General features: G+C 45.4%; 1 protein-coding gene across 1 annotated transcript; it reads left to right on the top strand.

Moving 5' to 3' along the window:
* Positions 1–1,129: 1,129 nt before the first annotated feature.
* Positions 1,130–16,599, top strand: LOC112226644 (carcinoembryonic antigen-related cell adhesion molecule 18-like). Its single transcript, XM_042309254.1, has 7 exons — positions 1,130–1,287; positions 9,774–9,895; positions 10,224–10,428; positions 11,281–11,426; positions 12,754–12,898; positions 13,813–13,966; positions 15,777–16,599. Exons 1-7 carry the CDS (start codon positions 1,230–1,232, stop codon positions 15,862–15,864), a joined length of 918 nt encoding a protein of 305 aa, XP_042165188.1. The 5' UTR covers positions 1,130–1,229; the 3' UTR covers positions 15,865–16,599.
* Positions 16,600–17,303: the final 704 nt, after the last annotated feature.

Here is a 17,303-nt window from a genome sequence, read left to right as displayed (position 1 = left end):
TTCCACATAGGCCTGCTTTCAGTTAATGATTGCCTCAGTCATTCAGGGTTTTTCAAAAACAACATCTATTGGGCCTTATGTAATGATCATTTCACTCCAGCCTCTTTGACCCAAGATGTGCTTCTGAGTGTCTCAGATGTTTACTAACTGATATAAACTGATACTAAAACCACGGTCAGCTGGATTCCCAACAACAGGCAAGGCTTGTATAAGGTCTCCCAGATAATTGTATCAGACATATAGAATGACAAGCCACTAGTGATGACACTACAGAAATGGCAGAATTGGTTTGCCAGAAACAGAAAAATGAAAAAGGTATGAGACGGGCGTTCTTGAAGTTTGACTAATCAACATGTCTCCATGAAAAGGCTATGTTTCAAGTGTGCTAACTCTTCCTCGAAACTCTACATCAGCATTTCGCAGTACCTATTGGAAATGGATGATTTTGCTCTCGGTTTTGCAAGTGTTTATTTGGTCGCGCTGAAACGATCTCAAGTGCTGCGTAAAATCAGGCGACGCAGAACAGTCCACATGCTTAAAGAGCGTCCTTCCACTTGTCATATGTAATTAAGTGTACACGAACCATTTTCGGGCTCACCTGAAGTAGGGACAGGTTTGGTTAAGGACAGATAATTGACTTCTAGATGGCAAAAGCTCTCGTGTGACAAAAGCCATGAATGACACGATCAGTGCTATCCGGGATCTTTGGGACATCCCTACCCCATTAAAGTAGACTTTTAAAAATGTTAGTTAAGTGCTATGGTTGTGGTTAGGGTAGGGACTTTCCAATGAACTCGTATAGCACTGAGCTGCGTGGAACTGTACATCAACATCCTGAGTGCCTGGAGACAAGTGACGCACTAACAAGTGATTGGTAATTGGAGCGTATACTCCCATTGTTATCAATGTACACACGTCTTGTTTTTACTTCATATCTACAACAGTGGAGAACAGTTATTTAAAACCAAACAGAAATAAACACTTTCATAAAAACATTCGGCACGTGGAAAGAAAGAGGTATGTGTATATATATATATATATATACACACGTGTGTAAAGCTTGTTTCCAAACTTTGAAAGAAAGACAACCCTGGAAGCCACGCCTCCCCAGTATCAATAAGTACAGTTCCAGACGTTCCTTTCCACATTCAGAGGGATTTGCAGTATTTGGATACAGACAGTGAAGCAGAGTGGGAATACTCATCAATACCCAGAATCCAATAACAAACATGAGAGGTTTTATCCTCTTTGCGATTTTAGTAATTGCACATGCTCACAGCAGTATTGGTAAATATAATTTTATTTACTTTAACTGAGTGAATTTCATTTTATTCTACTCTTTACACTTACATTTTATGTAGTCTTTGTTTTAATTCAACTGCAAAACGTGAACTCTTCAACATTGTTCTTCAAATTAGTTTTCTTGACAACAGTGGTGTAAAGTACTTAAGTAAAAATACTTTAAAGTGCTACGTTTTTTGAGTATCTGTACTTCACTATTTATATTTCGGACAACTTTTACTCCACTACATTCCTAAAGAAAATTATGTATTTTTTACCCCTTACATTTTCCCTGACACCCAAATGTATTTTAAATTTTGAATGCTTAATTAACAGGACAGAAACGGTCCAATACACGCACTTATCAAGAGAACATTCCTGTCATCCCTCTACCTCAGCTCTGGCGGACTTACTTAATACAAATGCATCTTTTATAAATTATGAGTGTTTTACTTTTACTTTTGATACTTAAGTATATTTTAGCAATTCCATTTACTTTTGATAACTGAAGTAGATTTAAAACCAAATACTTTGACACTTTTATTCAAGTAGTATTTTACTGGGTGACTTTCACTTTTACTTGAGTAATTTTCTATGAAGGTATCTTTACTTTAACTCAAGTATGACAATTGGGTACTTTTTCCACCACTGCTTGAAAAGATATTGTAGGACAGCTGGGTTGGCATCACATAAGGGCTTATACTCAGATTTAACTTGCACTCATTATCTGCACATGGTGTGTTATCATGGTTGGTATATTAGTATATTATGGGAAAGAGATGATTTTGTTTTCGGTCGCGCTGAAACGATCTCAAGTGCTGCGTAAAATCAGGTGACGCAGATGTGTGTGTGTGTGTATATATATTATATCGTCTCTTTGTGTGCCTGTGTAATCGATTCAATTATTAAATTGAGAGCGGAACTCCCCTGAAAAGCCAATTATCTGAATACGAAATTGAAAGTGTGACAAATCAAATTAATCTCTGCGCCTCTATCTATCTCCAAGGGTTTTGATTTACCTTGGAGACACAGCGCTTGTGGAGAAAAGCAATTTAAGTCACTGTTTAGTTTTTTTTGTCACTATCGAAAACATGTTTCCAATTGCTTTTCTTCAACATTAACAATGGTGTGGATCGATAATGCCACAGTCATCCCCGTGAAATGGTGTGCTTTCAACGTGTTGTTCAGCTCCTCTGACAAGAAATGCAAGTGCGTGGTTGGTCTAAAACGCTTTGTCCAGCAGGGGACCTCCTACCAACCTTCTATTACATCTCCTAGTCAAGTAGACAAACCTGTTGTTCATATGACTGTATTTGGCTAAATGCCAGTCCGGTCTGAGTCAGACAAAGAGGAGGAAAAGGAAGAGCTTGTATAAAAATAAAACAATGTATTTGTCACTCAAACAGTAAGCTGCTGCACCAGCCCAGTCTATATGTGGCCTAATGTTAGGTGCACCAGCCCAGTCTATATGTGGCCTAATGTTAGGTGCACCAGCCCAGTCTATATGTGGCCTAATGTTAGGTGCACCAGCCCAGTCTATATGTGGCCTAATGTTAGGTGCACCAGCCCAGTCTATATGTGGCCTAATGTTAGGTGCACCAGCCCAGTCTATATGTGGCCTAATGTTAGGTGCACCAGCCCAGTCTATATGTGGCCTAATGTTAGGTGCACCAGCCCAGTCTATATGTGGCCTAATGTTAGGTGCACCAGCCCAGTCTATATGTGGCCTAATGTTAGGTGCACCAGCCCAGTCTATATGTGGCCTAATGTTAGGTGCACCAGCCCAGTCTATATGTGGCCTAATGTTAGGTGCACCAGCCCAGTCTATATGTGGCCTAATGTTAGGTGCACCAGCCCAGTCTATATGTGGCCTAATGTTAGGTGCACCAGCCCAGTCTATATGTGGCCTAATGTTAGGTGCACCAGCCCAGTCTATATGTGGCCTAATGTTAGGTGCACCAGCCCAGTCTATATGTGGCCTAATGTTAGGTGCACCAGCCCAGTCTATATGTGGCCTAATGTTAGGTGCACCAGCCCAGTCTATATGTGGCCTAATGTTAGGTGCACCAGCCCAGTCTATATGTGGCCTAATGTTAGGTGCACCAGCCCAGTCTATATGTGGCCTAATGTTAGGTGCACCAGCCCAGTCTATATGTGGCCTAATGTTAGGTGCACCAGCCCAGTCTAATGCCCTCTATATGTGGCCTAATGTTAGGTGCACCAGCCCAGTCTATATGTGGCCTAATGTTAGGTGCACCAGCCCAGTCTATATGTGGCCTATGCCCAGCCCAGTATATGTGGCCTAATGTTAGGTGCACCAGCCCAGTCTATATGTGGCCTAATGTTAGGTGCACCAGCCCAGTCTATATGTGGCCTAATGTTAGGTGCACCAGCCCAGTCTAATGCCCTATATGTGGCCTAATGTTAGGTGCACCAGCCCAGTCTATATGTGGCCTAATGTTAGGTGCACCAGCCCAGTCTATATGTGGCCTAATGTTAGGTGCACCAGCCCAGTCTATATGTGGCCTAATGTTAGGTGCACCAGCCCAGTCTATATGTGGCCTAATGTTAGGTGCACCAGCCCAGTCTATATGTGGCCTAATGTTAGGTGCACCAGCCCAGTCTATATGTGGCCTAATGTTAGGTGCACCAGCCCAGTCTATATGTGGCCTAATGTTAGGTGCACCAGCCCAGTCTATATGTGGCCTAATGTTAGGTGCACCAGCCCAGTCTATATGTGGCCTAATGTTAGGTGCACCAGCCCAGTCTATATGTGGCCTAATGTTAGGTGCACCAGCCCAGTCTATATGTGGCCTAATGTTAGGTGCACCAGCCCAGTCTATATGTGGCCTAATGTTAGGTGCACCAGCCCAGTCTATATGTGGCCTAATGTTAGTGCACCAGCCCAGTCTAATGTTAATGTTAGTGCACCAGCCCAGTCTATATGCCCACCAGCCCAGTAAATGTGGCCTAATGTTAGGTGCACCAGCCCAGTCTATATGAATGCCCTATATGTGGCCTAATGTTAGGTGCACCAGCCCAGTCTAATGCCCAGCCCAGTATATGTGGCCTAATGTTAGGTGCACCAGCCCAGTCTAATGCCCAGCCCAGTCTATATGTGGCCTAATGTTAGGTGCACCAGCCCAGTCTATATGTGGCCTAATGTTAGGTGCACCAGCCCAGTCTAATGCCCTATATGTGGCCTAATGTTAGGTGCACCAGCCCAGTCTAATGCCACTAAATGTGGCCTAATGTTAGGTGCACCAGCCCAGTCTATATGTGGCCTAATGCCCCAGTATATGTGGCCTAATGTTAGGTGCACCAGCCCAGTCTATATGTGGCCTAATGTTAGGTGCACCAGCCCAGTCTAATATGTGGCCTAATGTTAGGTGCACCAGCCCAGTCTAATGCCCACCAGCCCAGTATATGTGGCCTAACCAGCCCAGTCTATATGTGGCCTAATGTTAGGTGCACCAGCCCAGTCTATATGTGGCCTAATGTTAGGTGCACCAGCCCAGTCTATATGTGGCATAATGTTAGGTGCACCAGCCCAGTCTATATGTGGCCTAATGTTAGGTGCACCAGCCCAGTCTATATGTGGCCCCAGTCTATATGTGGCCTAATGTTAGGTGCACCAGCCCAGTCTAATGCCCTATATGTGGCCTAATGTTAGGTGCACCAGCCCAGTCTAATGCCCTATGTGGCCTAATGTTAGGTGCACCAGCCCAGTCTAATGTGGCAGTGGCCTAATGTTAGGTGCACCAGCCCAGTCTATATGTGGCCTAATGTTAGGTGCACCAGCCCAGTCTATATGTGGCCTAATGTTAGGTGCACCAGCCCAGTCTAATGCCCTAAAATGTGGCCCAGTCTAATGTTAGGTGCACCAGCCCAGTCTATATGAATGCCCAGCCCATATGTGGCCTAATGTTAGGTGCACCAGCCCAGTCTATATGTGGCCTAATGTTAGGTGCACCAGCCCAGTCTAATGCCCTATATGTGGCCTAATGTTAGGTGCACCAGCCCAGTCTAATGCCCTATGTTAGGTGTGGCCTAATGTTAGGTGCACCAGCCCAGTCTATATGTGGCCTAATGTTAGGTGCACCAGCCCAGTCTATATGTGGCCTAATGTTAGGTGCACCAGCCCAGTCTATATGTGGCCTAATGTTAGGTGCACCAGCCCAGTCTAATGCCCTATATGTGGCCTAATGTTAGGTGCACCAGCCCAGTCTAAGCCCAGCCCTATATGTGGCCTAATGTTAGGTGCACCAGCCCAGTCTAATGCCCTATATGTGGCCTAATGTTAGGTGCACCAGCCCAGTCTATATGCCCAGCCCAGTATATGTGGCCTAATGTTAGGTGCACCAGCCCAGTCGAATGCCCAGCCCAGTCTATATGTGGCCTAATGTTAGGTGCACCAGCCCAGTCTATATGTGGCACCAGCCCAGTATATGTGGCCTAGGTGCACCAGCCCAGTCTAATGCCCTATATGTGGCCTAATGTTAGGTGCACCAGCCCAGTCTAATGCCCTATATGTGGCCTAATGTTAGGTGCACCAGCCCAGTCTATATGTGGCCTAATGTTAGGTGCACCAGCCCAGTCTATATGTGGCCTAATGTTAGGTGCAACAGCCCAGTCTATATGTGGCCTAATGTTAGGTGCACCAGCCCAGTCTAATGCCCTATATGTGGCCTAATGTTAGGTGCACCAGCCCAGTCTAATGCCCTATATGTGGCCTAATGTTAGGTGCACCAGCCCAGTCTAATGCCCTATATGTGGCCTAATGTTAGGTGCACCAGCCCAGTCTATATGTGGCCTAATGTTAGGTGCACCAGCCCAGTCTAATGCCCCCCCAGTCTAATATGTGGCCTAATGTTAGGTGCACCAGCCCAGTGACTAATGCCCTATATGTGGCCTAATGTTAGGTGCACCAGCCCAGTAATGCCCTATATGTGGCCTAATGTTAGGTGCACCAGCCCAGTCTAATGCCCTATATGTGGCCTAATGTTAGGTGCACCAGCCCAGTCTATATGTGGCCTAATGTTAGGTGCACCAGCCCAGTCTAATGCCCTATATGTGGCCTAATGTTAGGTGCACCAGCCCAGTCTATATGTGGCCTAATGTTAGGTGCACCAGCCCAGTCTAATGCCCTATATGTGGCCTAATGTTAGGTGCACCAGCCCAGTCTAATGCCCTATGTGGCCTAATGTTAGGTGCACCAGCCCAGTCTATATGTGGCCTAATGTTAGGTGCACCAGCCCAGTCTATATGTGGCCTAATGTTAGGTGCACCAGCCCAGTCTATATGTGGCCTAATGTTAGGTGCACCAGCCCAGTCTATATGTGGCCTAATGTTAGGTGCACCAGCCCAGTCTAATGCCCTATATGTGGCCTAATGTTAGGTGCACCAGCCCAGTCTAATGTTAGGTGCCCTATATGTGGCCTAATGTTAGGTTATGTGGCCTATGTGGCCTAATGTTAGGTGCACCAGCCCAGTCTATATGTGGCCTAATGTTAGGTGCACCAGCCCAGTCTAATGCCCTATATGTGGCCTAATGTTAGGTGCACCAGCCCAGTCTAATGCCCTATATGTGGCCTAATGTTAGGTGCACCAGCCCAGTCTATATGTGGCCTAATGTTAGGTGCACCAGCCCAGTCTATATGTGGCCTAATGTTAGGTGCACCAGCCCAGTCTAATGCCCTATATGTGGCCTAATGTTAGGTGCACCAGCCCAGTCTAATGCCCTATATGTGGCCTAATGTTAGGTGCACCAGCCCAGTCTAATGCCCTACATGTGGCCTAATGTTAGGTGCACCAGCCCAGTCTAATGCCCTACATGTGGCCTAATGTTAGGTGCACCAGCCCAGTCTATATGTGGCCTAATGTTAGGTGCACCAGCCCAGTCTATATGTGGCCTAATGTTAGGTGCAACAGCCCAGTCTATATGTGGCCTAATGTTAGGTGCAACAGCCCAGTCTAATGCCCTATATGTGGCCTAATGTTAGGTGCACCAGCCCAGTCTAATGCCCACCAGCCCAGTCTATATGTGGCCTAATGTTAGGTGCACCAGCCCAGTCTATATGCCCACCAGCCCAGTCTAATGCCCTCTATGCCCTATATGTGGCCTAATGTTAGGTGCACCAGCCCAGTCTAATGCCCTATATGTGGCCTAATGTTAGGTGCACCAGCCCAGTCTATATGTGGCCTAATGTTAGGTGCACAATGTTAGGTGCACCAGCCCAGTCTATATGTGGCCTAATGTTAGGTGCAACAGCCCAGTCTATATGTGGCCTAATGTTAGGTGCACCAGCCCAGTCTAATGCCCTATATGTGGCCTAATGTTAGGTGCACCAGCCCAGTCGAATGCCCTATATGTGGCCTAATGTTAGGTGCACCAGCCCAGTCTAATGCCCTACATGTGGCCTAATGTTAATGTTAGGTGCACCAGCCCAGTCTATATGTGGCCTAATGTTAGGTGCACCAGCCCAGTCTATATGTGGCCTAATGTTAGGTGCACCAGCCCAGTCTAATGCCCCCTATGTGGCCTAATGTTAGGTGCACCAGCCCAGTCTAATGCCCTATATGTGGCCTAATGTTAGGTGCACCAGCCCAGTCTATATATATGGGCCTAATGTTAGGTGCACCAGCCCAGTCTATATGTGGCCTAATGTTAGGTGCACCAGCCCAGTCTATATGTGGGCCTAATGTTAGGTGCACCCCAGTCTAGCCCAATGTTAGGTGCACCAGCCCAGTCTAATGCCCTATATGTGGCCTAATGTTAGTGTGCACCAGCCCAGTCTATATGTGGCCTAATGTTAGGTGCACCAGCCCAGTCTAATGCCCTATATGTGGCCTAATGTTAGGTGCACCAGCCCAGTCTAATGCCCTATATGTGGCCTAATGTTAGGTGCACCAGCCCAGTCTATATGTGGCCTAATGTTAGGTGCACCAGCCCAGTCTATATGTGGTGGCCTAATGTTAGGTGCACCAGCCCAGTCTATATGTGGCCTAATGTTAGGTGCACCAGCCCAGTCTATATGTGGCCTAATGTTAGGTGCACCAGCCCAGTCTAATGCCCTATATGTGGCCTAATGTTAGGTGCACCAGCCCAGTCTAATGCCCTATATGTGGCCTAATGTTAGGTGCACCAGCCTAGTCTAATTCCCTATATGTGGCCTAATGTTAGGTGCACCAGCCCAGTCTATATGTGGCCTAATGTTAGGTGCACCAGCCCAGTCTAATGCCCTATATGTGGCCTAATGTTAGGTGCACCAGCCCAGTCTAATGCCCTACATGTGGCCTAATGTTAGGTGCACCAGCCCAGTCTAATGCCCTACATGTGGCCTAATGTTAGGTGCACCAGCCCAGTCTATATGTGGCCTAATGTTAGGTGCACCAGCCCAGTCTATATGTGGCCTAATGTTAGGTGCACCAGCCCAGTCTATATGTGGCCTAATGTTAGGTGCACCAGCCCAGTCTAATGCCCTATATGTGGCCTAATGTTAGGTGCACCAGCCCAGTCTAATGCCCTATATGTGGCCTAATGTTAGGTGCACCAGCCTAGTCTAATTCCCTATATGTGGCCTAATGTTAGGTGCACCAGCCCAGTCTATATGTGGCCTAATGTTAGGTGCACCAGCCCAGTCTAATGCCCTATATGTGGCCTAATGTTAGGTGCACCAGCCCAGTCTAATGCCCTACATGTGGCCTAATGTTAGGTGCACCAGCCCAGTCTAATGCCCTACATGTGGCCTAATGTTAGGTGCACCAGCCCAGTCTATATTTGGCCTAATGTTAGGTGCACCAGCCTAGTCTATATGTGGCCTAATGTTAGGTGCACCAGCCCAGTCTAATGCCCTATATGTGGCCTAATGTTAGGTGCACCAGCCCAGTCTATATGTGGCCTAATGTTAGGTGCACCAGCCCAGTCTAATGCCCTATATGTGGCCTAATGTTAGGTGCACCAGCCCAGTCTATATGTGGCCTAATGTTAGGTGCACCAGCCCAGTCTATATGTGGCCTAATGTTAGGTGCACCAGCCCAGTCTCTATGTGGCCTAATGTTAGGTGCATCAGCCCAGTCTATATGTGGCCTAATGTTAGGTGCACCAGCCCAGTCTATATGTGGCCTAATGTTAGGTGCATCAGCCCAGTCTATATGTGGCCTAATGTTAGGTGCATCAGCCCAGTCTATATGTGGCCTAATGTTAGGTGCACCAGCCCAGTCTATATGTGGCCTAATGTTAGGTGCATCAGCCCAGTCTATATGTGGCCTAATGTTAGGTGCATCAGCCCATCCACTGAAGTGTATCAAAATACTTCTCAATAAAAAACAACACTGGAATGACTCTAGCAATAGGTGGGCTAAACAATAATCTTGTCTACTACCAGCCATGGGACAAGATTAGCTAAACAATAAACTAGCATCGACAACTAAAGTGTATGTATGATGATGGTGTTGATTTGATCCTTGTTGTCTTCTTCTGTCCTGTCTAGCGGCTCTGATTATACAGGGACCAGACAAGCCTGTTCTGGAGAACAATGAAGTCACCCTGGAATGTCTGCTTTCTGACTCGGAGCTCAACACCAGCCAAGTCCACTTTGAGAAGTTTTCCAAGGTCAGGACACAGGCTACTTCTACCTGTTTCTAATTGGGTTATATGATTGCCAATTCTGTTGCTGTACTATGTGAAGTAAAGCGTGTTGAGGCTCTACACTTATCGAAACATGACTTGAACTCGACTTCAGTTGTGCAGTATGTTTATGTCAACAGGGCTCAGCTTTATCATTTTGTTGTATATAACATGACCAATGTTTGCAGACCAAGAAGGTAATCATTCTCACTTCTACTCATATCACTGCCAGTTCTCCATATGACTGCTGTTTGCAGATGAGGTACATCTCTGTTTTTCGCTCACTGTTCCTCTCTCTCCTACTCTTCATCAGTACATGAATAAGTGGTATCGACTGGAGGAGGAGTCCATGTACCGCCGATGTATCCCCGGTGTTATCTTGAGGCGTGAGGCGAGCCAACTGCTTCTGTCCATCCGCGGCATCCACAGCTACTTCCACCAGGGACTCTACCGCTGTGTCGCAGACAACGCCACGGCACCCGACAACTCCTCCCAGCCCCTGGCTATCACCGTCGAATGTGAGTATAGGGTGGGCAATATAGTCACATGCTTGTCTGCAACAGCTGTTTATTTTTTAAATATTTTTTAAAATGGCAAATAAGTCCGCACCGCAGGAAAGACCAAACCTCCTGGAGAGCTGCTGGGTATGCAGGCTTTTAATACAACCCTGCTTTAATACACCTGATTTGTATCAGCTTCTCCCCAGAACCTTGATTAGCTGAATTCTGTGAGTAAGTGTAGTGCTGGAACAAACCCCTGCACACCCAGTAGTAGCTCTCCAGGAGGAGCGCCTGCTATCCACTCCACCGTACAGTATATCCATTCTCCTTGTTTTCAAAAACAATGTTCCAGAAACGGAAATTCACAGGGGAATAGAAATACAAATAACCAGAAGAAGAGACGTATTGTACAAGGCACATTGGTGGTCGTAGCGTGAGGCCTATTTTCCCTTGCGCTACAGGGGCGATCAAATCGACCGTCACATCTTTTGATAGGCTTCTTTGCCCGTGGAGCAATCGATAATGGGGAATTATTTGTGTGGACAGAAGGAGAGAGCCCAAGGCACATGGAGATGGTTCCGTTGACGTAGAGTGGGAGAAAATGAACCGTCACACTCCACAGTGCACCATTGTGAGGACTTAGGAAGATGAAGGCAATTACCATTATCTGATTGTTCCCTCCTCATGGGCAATTTGTAGAGGATTTGAGGCACGATACTGCAGTATACTCAGGGATATGGCTCTGTTGACTCATGTTTCTGCATGCTTGTACACCGTGCACAACTGCACACACGCACTCAAACATCTTCAACCCATCATGCATTCTTCTTTTATTCTACGTCTCTGCTGTGTTTCTGATTCCCTGTTCAGACATGCGTGAGCTGTCTGTGTACGATGTGTCCTCCTCCAGCCGGAAGTTCATCAAGGAAAACCTGCTTGTGACACTAGGCGAAGACGTAGAGGTGGAGTGCTCCACCACAGCCTCTGAGGCACCACAATACTTCTGGCAGAAATATGTGAGTTTGGGCCTGTCAGGATCTGGCCTTCTATCGCTCGATCTCTCACTCTCTGTCCCGCTCCTCTTTCACTCTCAGCACCATAAGAGGTGCTCAGTATTCATGTTATTCCCTGGTTTGGGCCCTCCTCTTTCTGTAGGGCAGCTTGCCCACTTACAGAGGATTAATAGTTTAATGAGGTCTAGACAAGTGGCAACCTGAAAGCCAATCTGTTGATAAAATCCTAATGATTTTTCAATGTTCAGTTAATCATTGTTGAATTATTCAACTTGCTGTTACCAAAGCCACAAACCAAATACCCAGGGGAATTAAGACCTCTCAATGCTAAATGTCAAACTCCCGAATGGCCATGCAGGCAACAATAAGACCTTGGTGAATTGATTTGCTGCTCCCTAGTGGTAAAATAAGGTATCACTACTTCAGCACATTGCGGTCCACTATTTCAGACCTGATGCAATTTCACACCTTTAGAATCAAGTTAGTCCTCATTTTAATACATTTTTCTGAATTTGAATGTCTTTAGAAAGAATACCCATCCACCCTCAAATATCCGTCACTGTGAATATCCTCCATCTACCTTTTGAACCAGTCTGTCCACACATTCATAACTATTTGCATAACTCTTTATACATTTGGATTTGGGGTAGAAAATATTCAAGGATGGGGATGGGAGGAATTATAGGTGCAGAGAAACAAACAGCATGGGCCATTTGATGGGCAGCTGCTGACTGACTGCACAGTCCCAGTCTCCAGTAATGTCCATAGGAGGCAGGCAAGAGACTGGATGCATCTGAGCCAGTGGATTTGCATGCAGAATGCTGTTTTGGCCAAACCTGGCCTTTCCTGGAAATCCTCTTAATTCAGCCCCTCATTCAAATTGAAATGGACTTTCTTGGCAGGAAAATGTGAGATCCCAGGAGCCAAATCATTTGCAAGGTGTAGTGTCTTTTTTTGGTTTGTTTCTATTCTGTTTCTCCTATTATTTCTCCCCTACTGTGTCTAACTCTCCCTCTTAATAATAGCGAGGCAGCTAGTTCTGTGTCCACAGTGCCTCCCGTTTTCTCATTATGTGTTGTTAACAGTGTTGCCGTGCTATTCTTTGCTGATTGCCTCATCTAGGTCAGTGAATTGAGTTTATGTGGAATTTATTCAATTTGTTCAGGTAAATACACCTTGCCTGGGAGTTTATTGCTTCTCTCACAGGGACACGCATACTGTAATTCCACTGAGAATCATTTTCTTGACTCGTTCGCTCGCTTTCTCCTCCATTCGCACCCCTCTCTCTCTCTCCTCTCTCTCTCTCACCCACCATCCTTTCCTCTAACAGGGAGATGACTGGATCGTGCCCTCCTCCAAGCTGAGGCTGAAGAATGTGAGGATGGAGGATGGTGGAGACTACACCTGCATGGCTGAGCATCCCACCCTGTCCAGTCTGAAGAAGAGCAGCACCATCTCCATCACTGTGCTGCCAGGTAGGTAGGGGTCAGGAAGGTGGGGACTACAGGGGTTGGTGTTATGAAGAGGGACAGTAAGTGTAGGGGTTAGCAAGCAGGAATAAGAGGAGGGAGGGCGAGGAACACAGATGTTAGGGCCAAGGCTCATATGGGGAGGAGGAGCTCCCGTGAAGGCGAGGGTCTTACGGCTATGTGATGAAGGAGAGCAACTGGCCACTGTGGAGGATGTGTCTTAGGACACTAAGTATGTCACTGAAGAAGAGGACTCATTAAGTTACAGCTAATCCAATTTATCATACTGATCATTGTTCATTTTTATCAGCAACCTGCGAGATGATTACGCTGCATTAATGGTCACAGGTTTTTCCACACGATCATATCGCCAATATAGAGTCAATTATAATCCTTGAGATTACAATCGTTTCAATTATCTATCCTGCAAGTCAGTTGCGCCAATCAAACTGGATGCATGTCAATTATAACAGTAAAGACACTGCTTCAGTATGAAGTGGAAGTGAACAATTGTAGTGAACAATCATTTGCTCTTCATTTTACACTATTTTTAATCAATCAAATGTATTTAATACAGCCTTTTTACATCAGCAGTTGTCACAGTGCTTTACAGACACCCAGCCTAAAACCGCAGAGAGAAAGCTATGCAGATAAAGCAGCACAGAGGCTAGGAAGAAACAGAGAGGAATCAGGCTCTTCTGGCTGTACCGGGTGGAGATGCATGTGGCCATTAAGGCCAGATCGTTTTTCAAGACATTCAAACGTTCATAGATGACCAGCAGGGTCAGATTATAACCATATTTTGCAGAAGAGTTGGATACACTACAAAATGGACAATATGGAGCTAGGCTAACAAAATAAACTGTCTGTGAATCATCTGGGATTAAAGCCTGTAGTGTGTCTGACTCTCCGGCCTGCAGCCTCCAACGGCCGTCTCAACCAAGCCTGGTACGACTCCACCAACCTGGTGTTGATGACCTCCGTGGCGGGGGCGGTTCTCCTGGTGATCATCCTGTCTATCACCGTCTTCCTGGTCCGCAGGGCCAAGCAGGCCAAGAGCACCAAGGGACCCATGTGAGTGCTGAGCTCTGTGGCACAGTGCCCTCCTCACCTCTCTCTCTCCCTCTCCCTGTGTGTGTGTGGTGCCCCTCCTTTCTTTTATCTCCTTCCCCTCTCCTCTTCCATTTATCCCAGGTTATAGCCAGGCCAATATATTATATCTATTGCCTTATATTTCACTCTGACTCTTACGATAGTACCAAGGCTAAGGTGGATTTACTGTGTGTGTTAGTGTTCTTGTAGACCGCTATGTCCCAGTGGCGGTGACCAGCTAGACCCAGTCGCTGACTTCCTCCATGATCTCTTCCCTGCCCACATGGAAAAAATACTAGTTTACTATAGAATACTACAGTACTTACTGTAGAATTATGTGGTATACTGTAGAAAACTATACTACACACTGTAGTATCCCTGTATCATGTGTAGTACTTACTATAGAATGTTGCAGAATACTATAGTAAATATTACAGTAATGTCTGCAAAAACACTACACTTTTTTAAACTAAAGTAAATACTACAGTATTTAATTTGCATATACCCTGCCCATTCCCCTATCCCAATTTGTGCCATCTATAAGTAAGACATCTACATGCCAAGTATAGACCATATATTGTGTTCCATACAGGTCAGAGAAAAGAGCTGACGTTCAGACCCCAGACCTACCTGCTTACAGGTTATGGAAAATGTGCTCTTAGAATTTCTCTAGTAGGTTTCTTCTAAGAGAAAGCCTCCACTTCTATGTCAAAGATAATAAAACAAACAGTATAGTGAACACTACAGTAATGTCTGCAAAAACACTACAGTAAATACTACATTATACTACAGTCCACAAAAACACGACATTAATTACTGTAGTATATACTACATGTTTTATTTTACTACTGTATTTATACTGTAGATAGAGTTGACTGTATATACTACACTAAGTACTACAGTAGTCACTGTAGTGTTTTGCAGACTGTAGTCCGCAAAATCACTACAATGCATACTATAGTATTTATACTATAGTATTTTTTTCATGTGGGTGTGTTTTCACCAGACTCTTGCAAAACATGTAAAGGATTCTATGGTCATATAGTATGTACTGTTAAAATCACAATAAATACACAGTAATCAGACACATTGTGACCCACAACGTCTGTTGACCAACCTCATATCAGAGTGATTACAACATGAGTACAGTACATGTTTTCTGTAATAGGTATTCTGTCTTATATATGAAAGCTATTGAGGTTAGGTTGCTCTTTACATCTGTGTGTTTGACCTACAGTATATTCTGTAGATTACTGGTTGGCAGTCTATTTGTTCTCTTTTACTTGTCTTTCTCTCCTCTGGGGTTCTCTGGGCATTCCATTTACACATAATGGTGCAACTCTTTGTCTTTCTCTCCTCTGGGGTTCTCTGGGCAGTCCATTTACACATAATGGTGCAACTCTCTATCTTTCTCTCCTCTGGGGTTCTCTGGGCAGTCCATTTACACATAATGGTGCAACTCTCTATCTTTCTCTCCTCTGGGGTTCTCTGGGCAGTCCATTTACACATAATGGTGCAACTCTCTATCTTTCTCTCCTCTGGGGTTCTCTGGGCAGTCCATTTACACATAATGGTGCAACTCTCTATCTTTCTCTCCTCTGGGGTTCTCTGGGCAGTCCCTTTACACATAATTGTGCAACTCTATCTTTCTCTCCTCTGTGGTTCTCTGGGCAGTCCCTTTACACATAATTGTGCAACTCTATCTTTCTCTCCTCTCTGGTTCTCTGGGCAGTCCATTTACAAATAATGGTGCAACTCACTCTTTCTCTCCTCCCCCTCTCTCTACCTCCAGTGATGACCACTCTCAGAAGAAGCCCATCTACACAGCCAGTGTTGAGTCTCTGGCCTCTACCAGTGGAGACAAACAACCACTGGTGTGACCGCGCCAAGAGATGGAGAGGAGAAGTAGGGGAACAAATGGAGAAAGATGGTGAAAGGGAGTGAGGAATAGGAAGGAGGGAAGATGTCGAGGTGGGAGGAGAGGTGCCTGGGTTATGGATGCAGAGTAAAATCGAAGCTATTATCAAAGGCTGGCTGCGTCTAAGAGGAGGGAGACAAATGATTGTTTTACTGGGGTGGTTTGCTTCCAGCAGGGTTGGCTGAAGTGTTCTTGAACAAAAGGTGTGCAATTTTCTCTTTATTGATCTCGCAACCTGCAAAATTGAGATTCACGTTCTTATCTGAGGCAAGGTAAGGGGGAGGAGTCTTAGATACTGTGGGAACCCTAAGCAGCTGCAGACATTTTTCACAAGGAGGTTACCTTGAGTTAAACTGCTCACCACCAGCAATTTTGCAGCCTTGGGCTCACAAAAAGGAATGCCTCTTACGTTGCAAGTGTAATGTGACTGCTGTATCACAAATGTGCCTTTTCCCCTCAATGCTATTACGTGGTGTAGAATATTGGTGTGGATTTTTTTCCAAGGAAATGTATAACCTTATGTAGCATACTAGTGGTGATGCACTTCAAAGTATACAGACAAGATGTACACTATTTTGCATCTCTATATTCCAATGACAATTGAAGCACTTTCAAACATTACACTCAGAGCTATCTATTTGCTGTATTTCCTGTACTTATAATAGTCATGATATAAAGTTGATTTGAGAAATTCTAATAGGAATTGCCCAGTGTCTTTAATCATTGATTAAAATGTAGGACATATCAAGAGGGGGAGGAGTATAGACAATGCTGTGAAAGCTGGATGCTGGTACAAGCTTGGACGCACATACAGTAAATCCAATGGCCTCTTGACCTCCTATCCTCTCTGTAACCTCAGTTCCCTCCACTTCCTATCCATTCTGCAAGGCCTTCCTCTACAGCTGATCTTTACTGCACCTCACACACACACCATCTAACCATGGAGAGAGAGCCTGCATATGATATGCCTAGTCAATAACAGAAGACCGACAGACAACCTTGAGGCATCTACCCATTGTTTTAAGTGAGGCTATGTATGTGGTTACACATGGTTCATTCCCCACTGCATCCTACAGCACCATTAATAACTCTCCCTCTCCCAGCCAGGCTACAACTTCATTCTTTCATTTTCTCCTCTGTTGCCTTCTAACCTTAACTTATTTCCATCACCACTTATCACTATAACGGCTCTTCTCATAACTATGTATTTAATGAAGCCTGGACTATGTGTGCCTGGTTAAAGGTAGGCTGCCGTAGCAGGAAGGAGATGCTGTGGTTTAACATGACACTCCGTTAAAAGGAACCGTCCACGCGCTTCAGAGCACAGCGAGGATAATGTTATTAAACTGATTATTCAAGTCTTCACAGCAGCTCCTTCTCCAGCCACCGTCTGGCTTTTTA

This window comes from Oncorhynchus tshawytscha, linkage group LG03 (assembly GCF_018296145.1).
Source record: "Oncorhynchus tshawytscha isolate Ot180627B linkage group LG03, Otsh_v2.0, whole genome shotgun sequence".
Taxonomy (NCBI): Eukaryota; Metazoa; Chordata; class Actinopteri; order Salmoniformes; family Salmonidae; genus Oncorhynchus; species Oncorhynchus tshawytscha.
Note: the sequence above shows the minus strand (reverse complement) of the source record. Positions and strands in the feature narration are given on the sequence as shown.

Excerpts from the sequence above, each read along its gene's own strand:
- LOC112226644 (XM_042309254.1), top strand. The coding sequence starts at position 1,230 with ATGAGAGGTTTTATCCTCTTTGCGATTTTAGTAATTGCACATGCTCAC. Across the intron at positions 1,288-9,773 it reads ACATGCTCACAGCAGTATTG|CGGCTCTGATTATACAGGGA; the intron begins GTAAATATAATT and ends TGTCCTGTCTAG. Across the intron at positions 12,899-13,812 it reads CTCCATCACTGTGCTGCCAG|CCTCCAACGGCCGTCTCAAC; the intron begins GTAGGTAGGGGT and ends TCCGGCCTGCAG.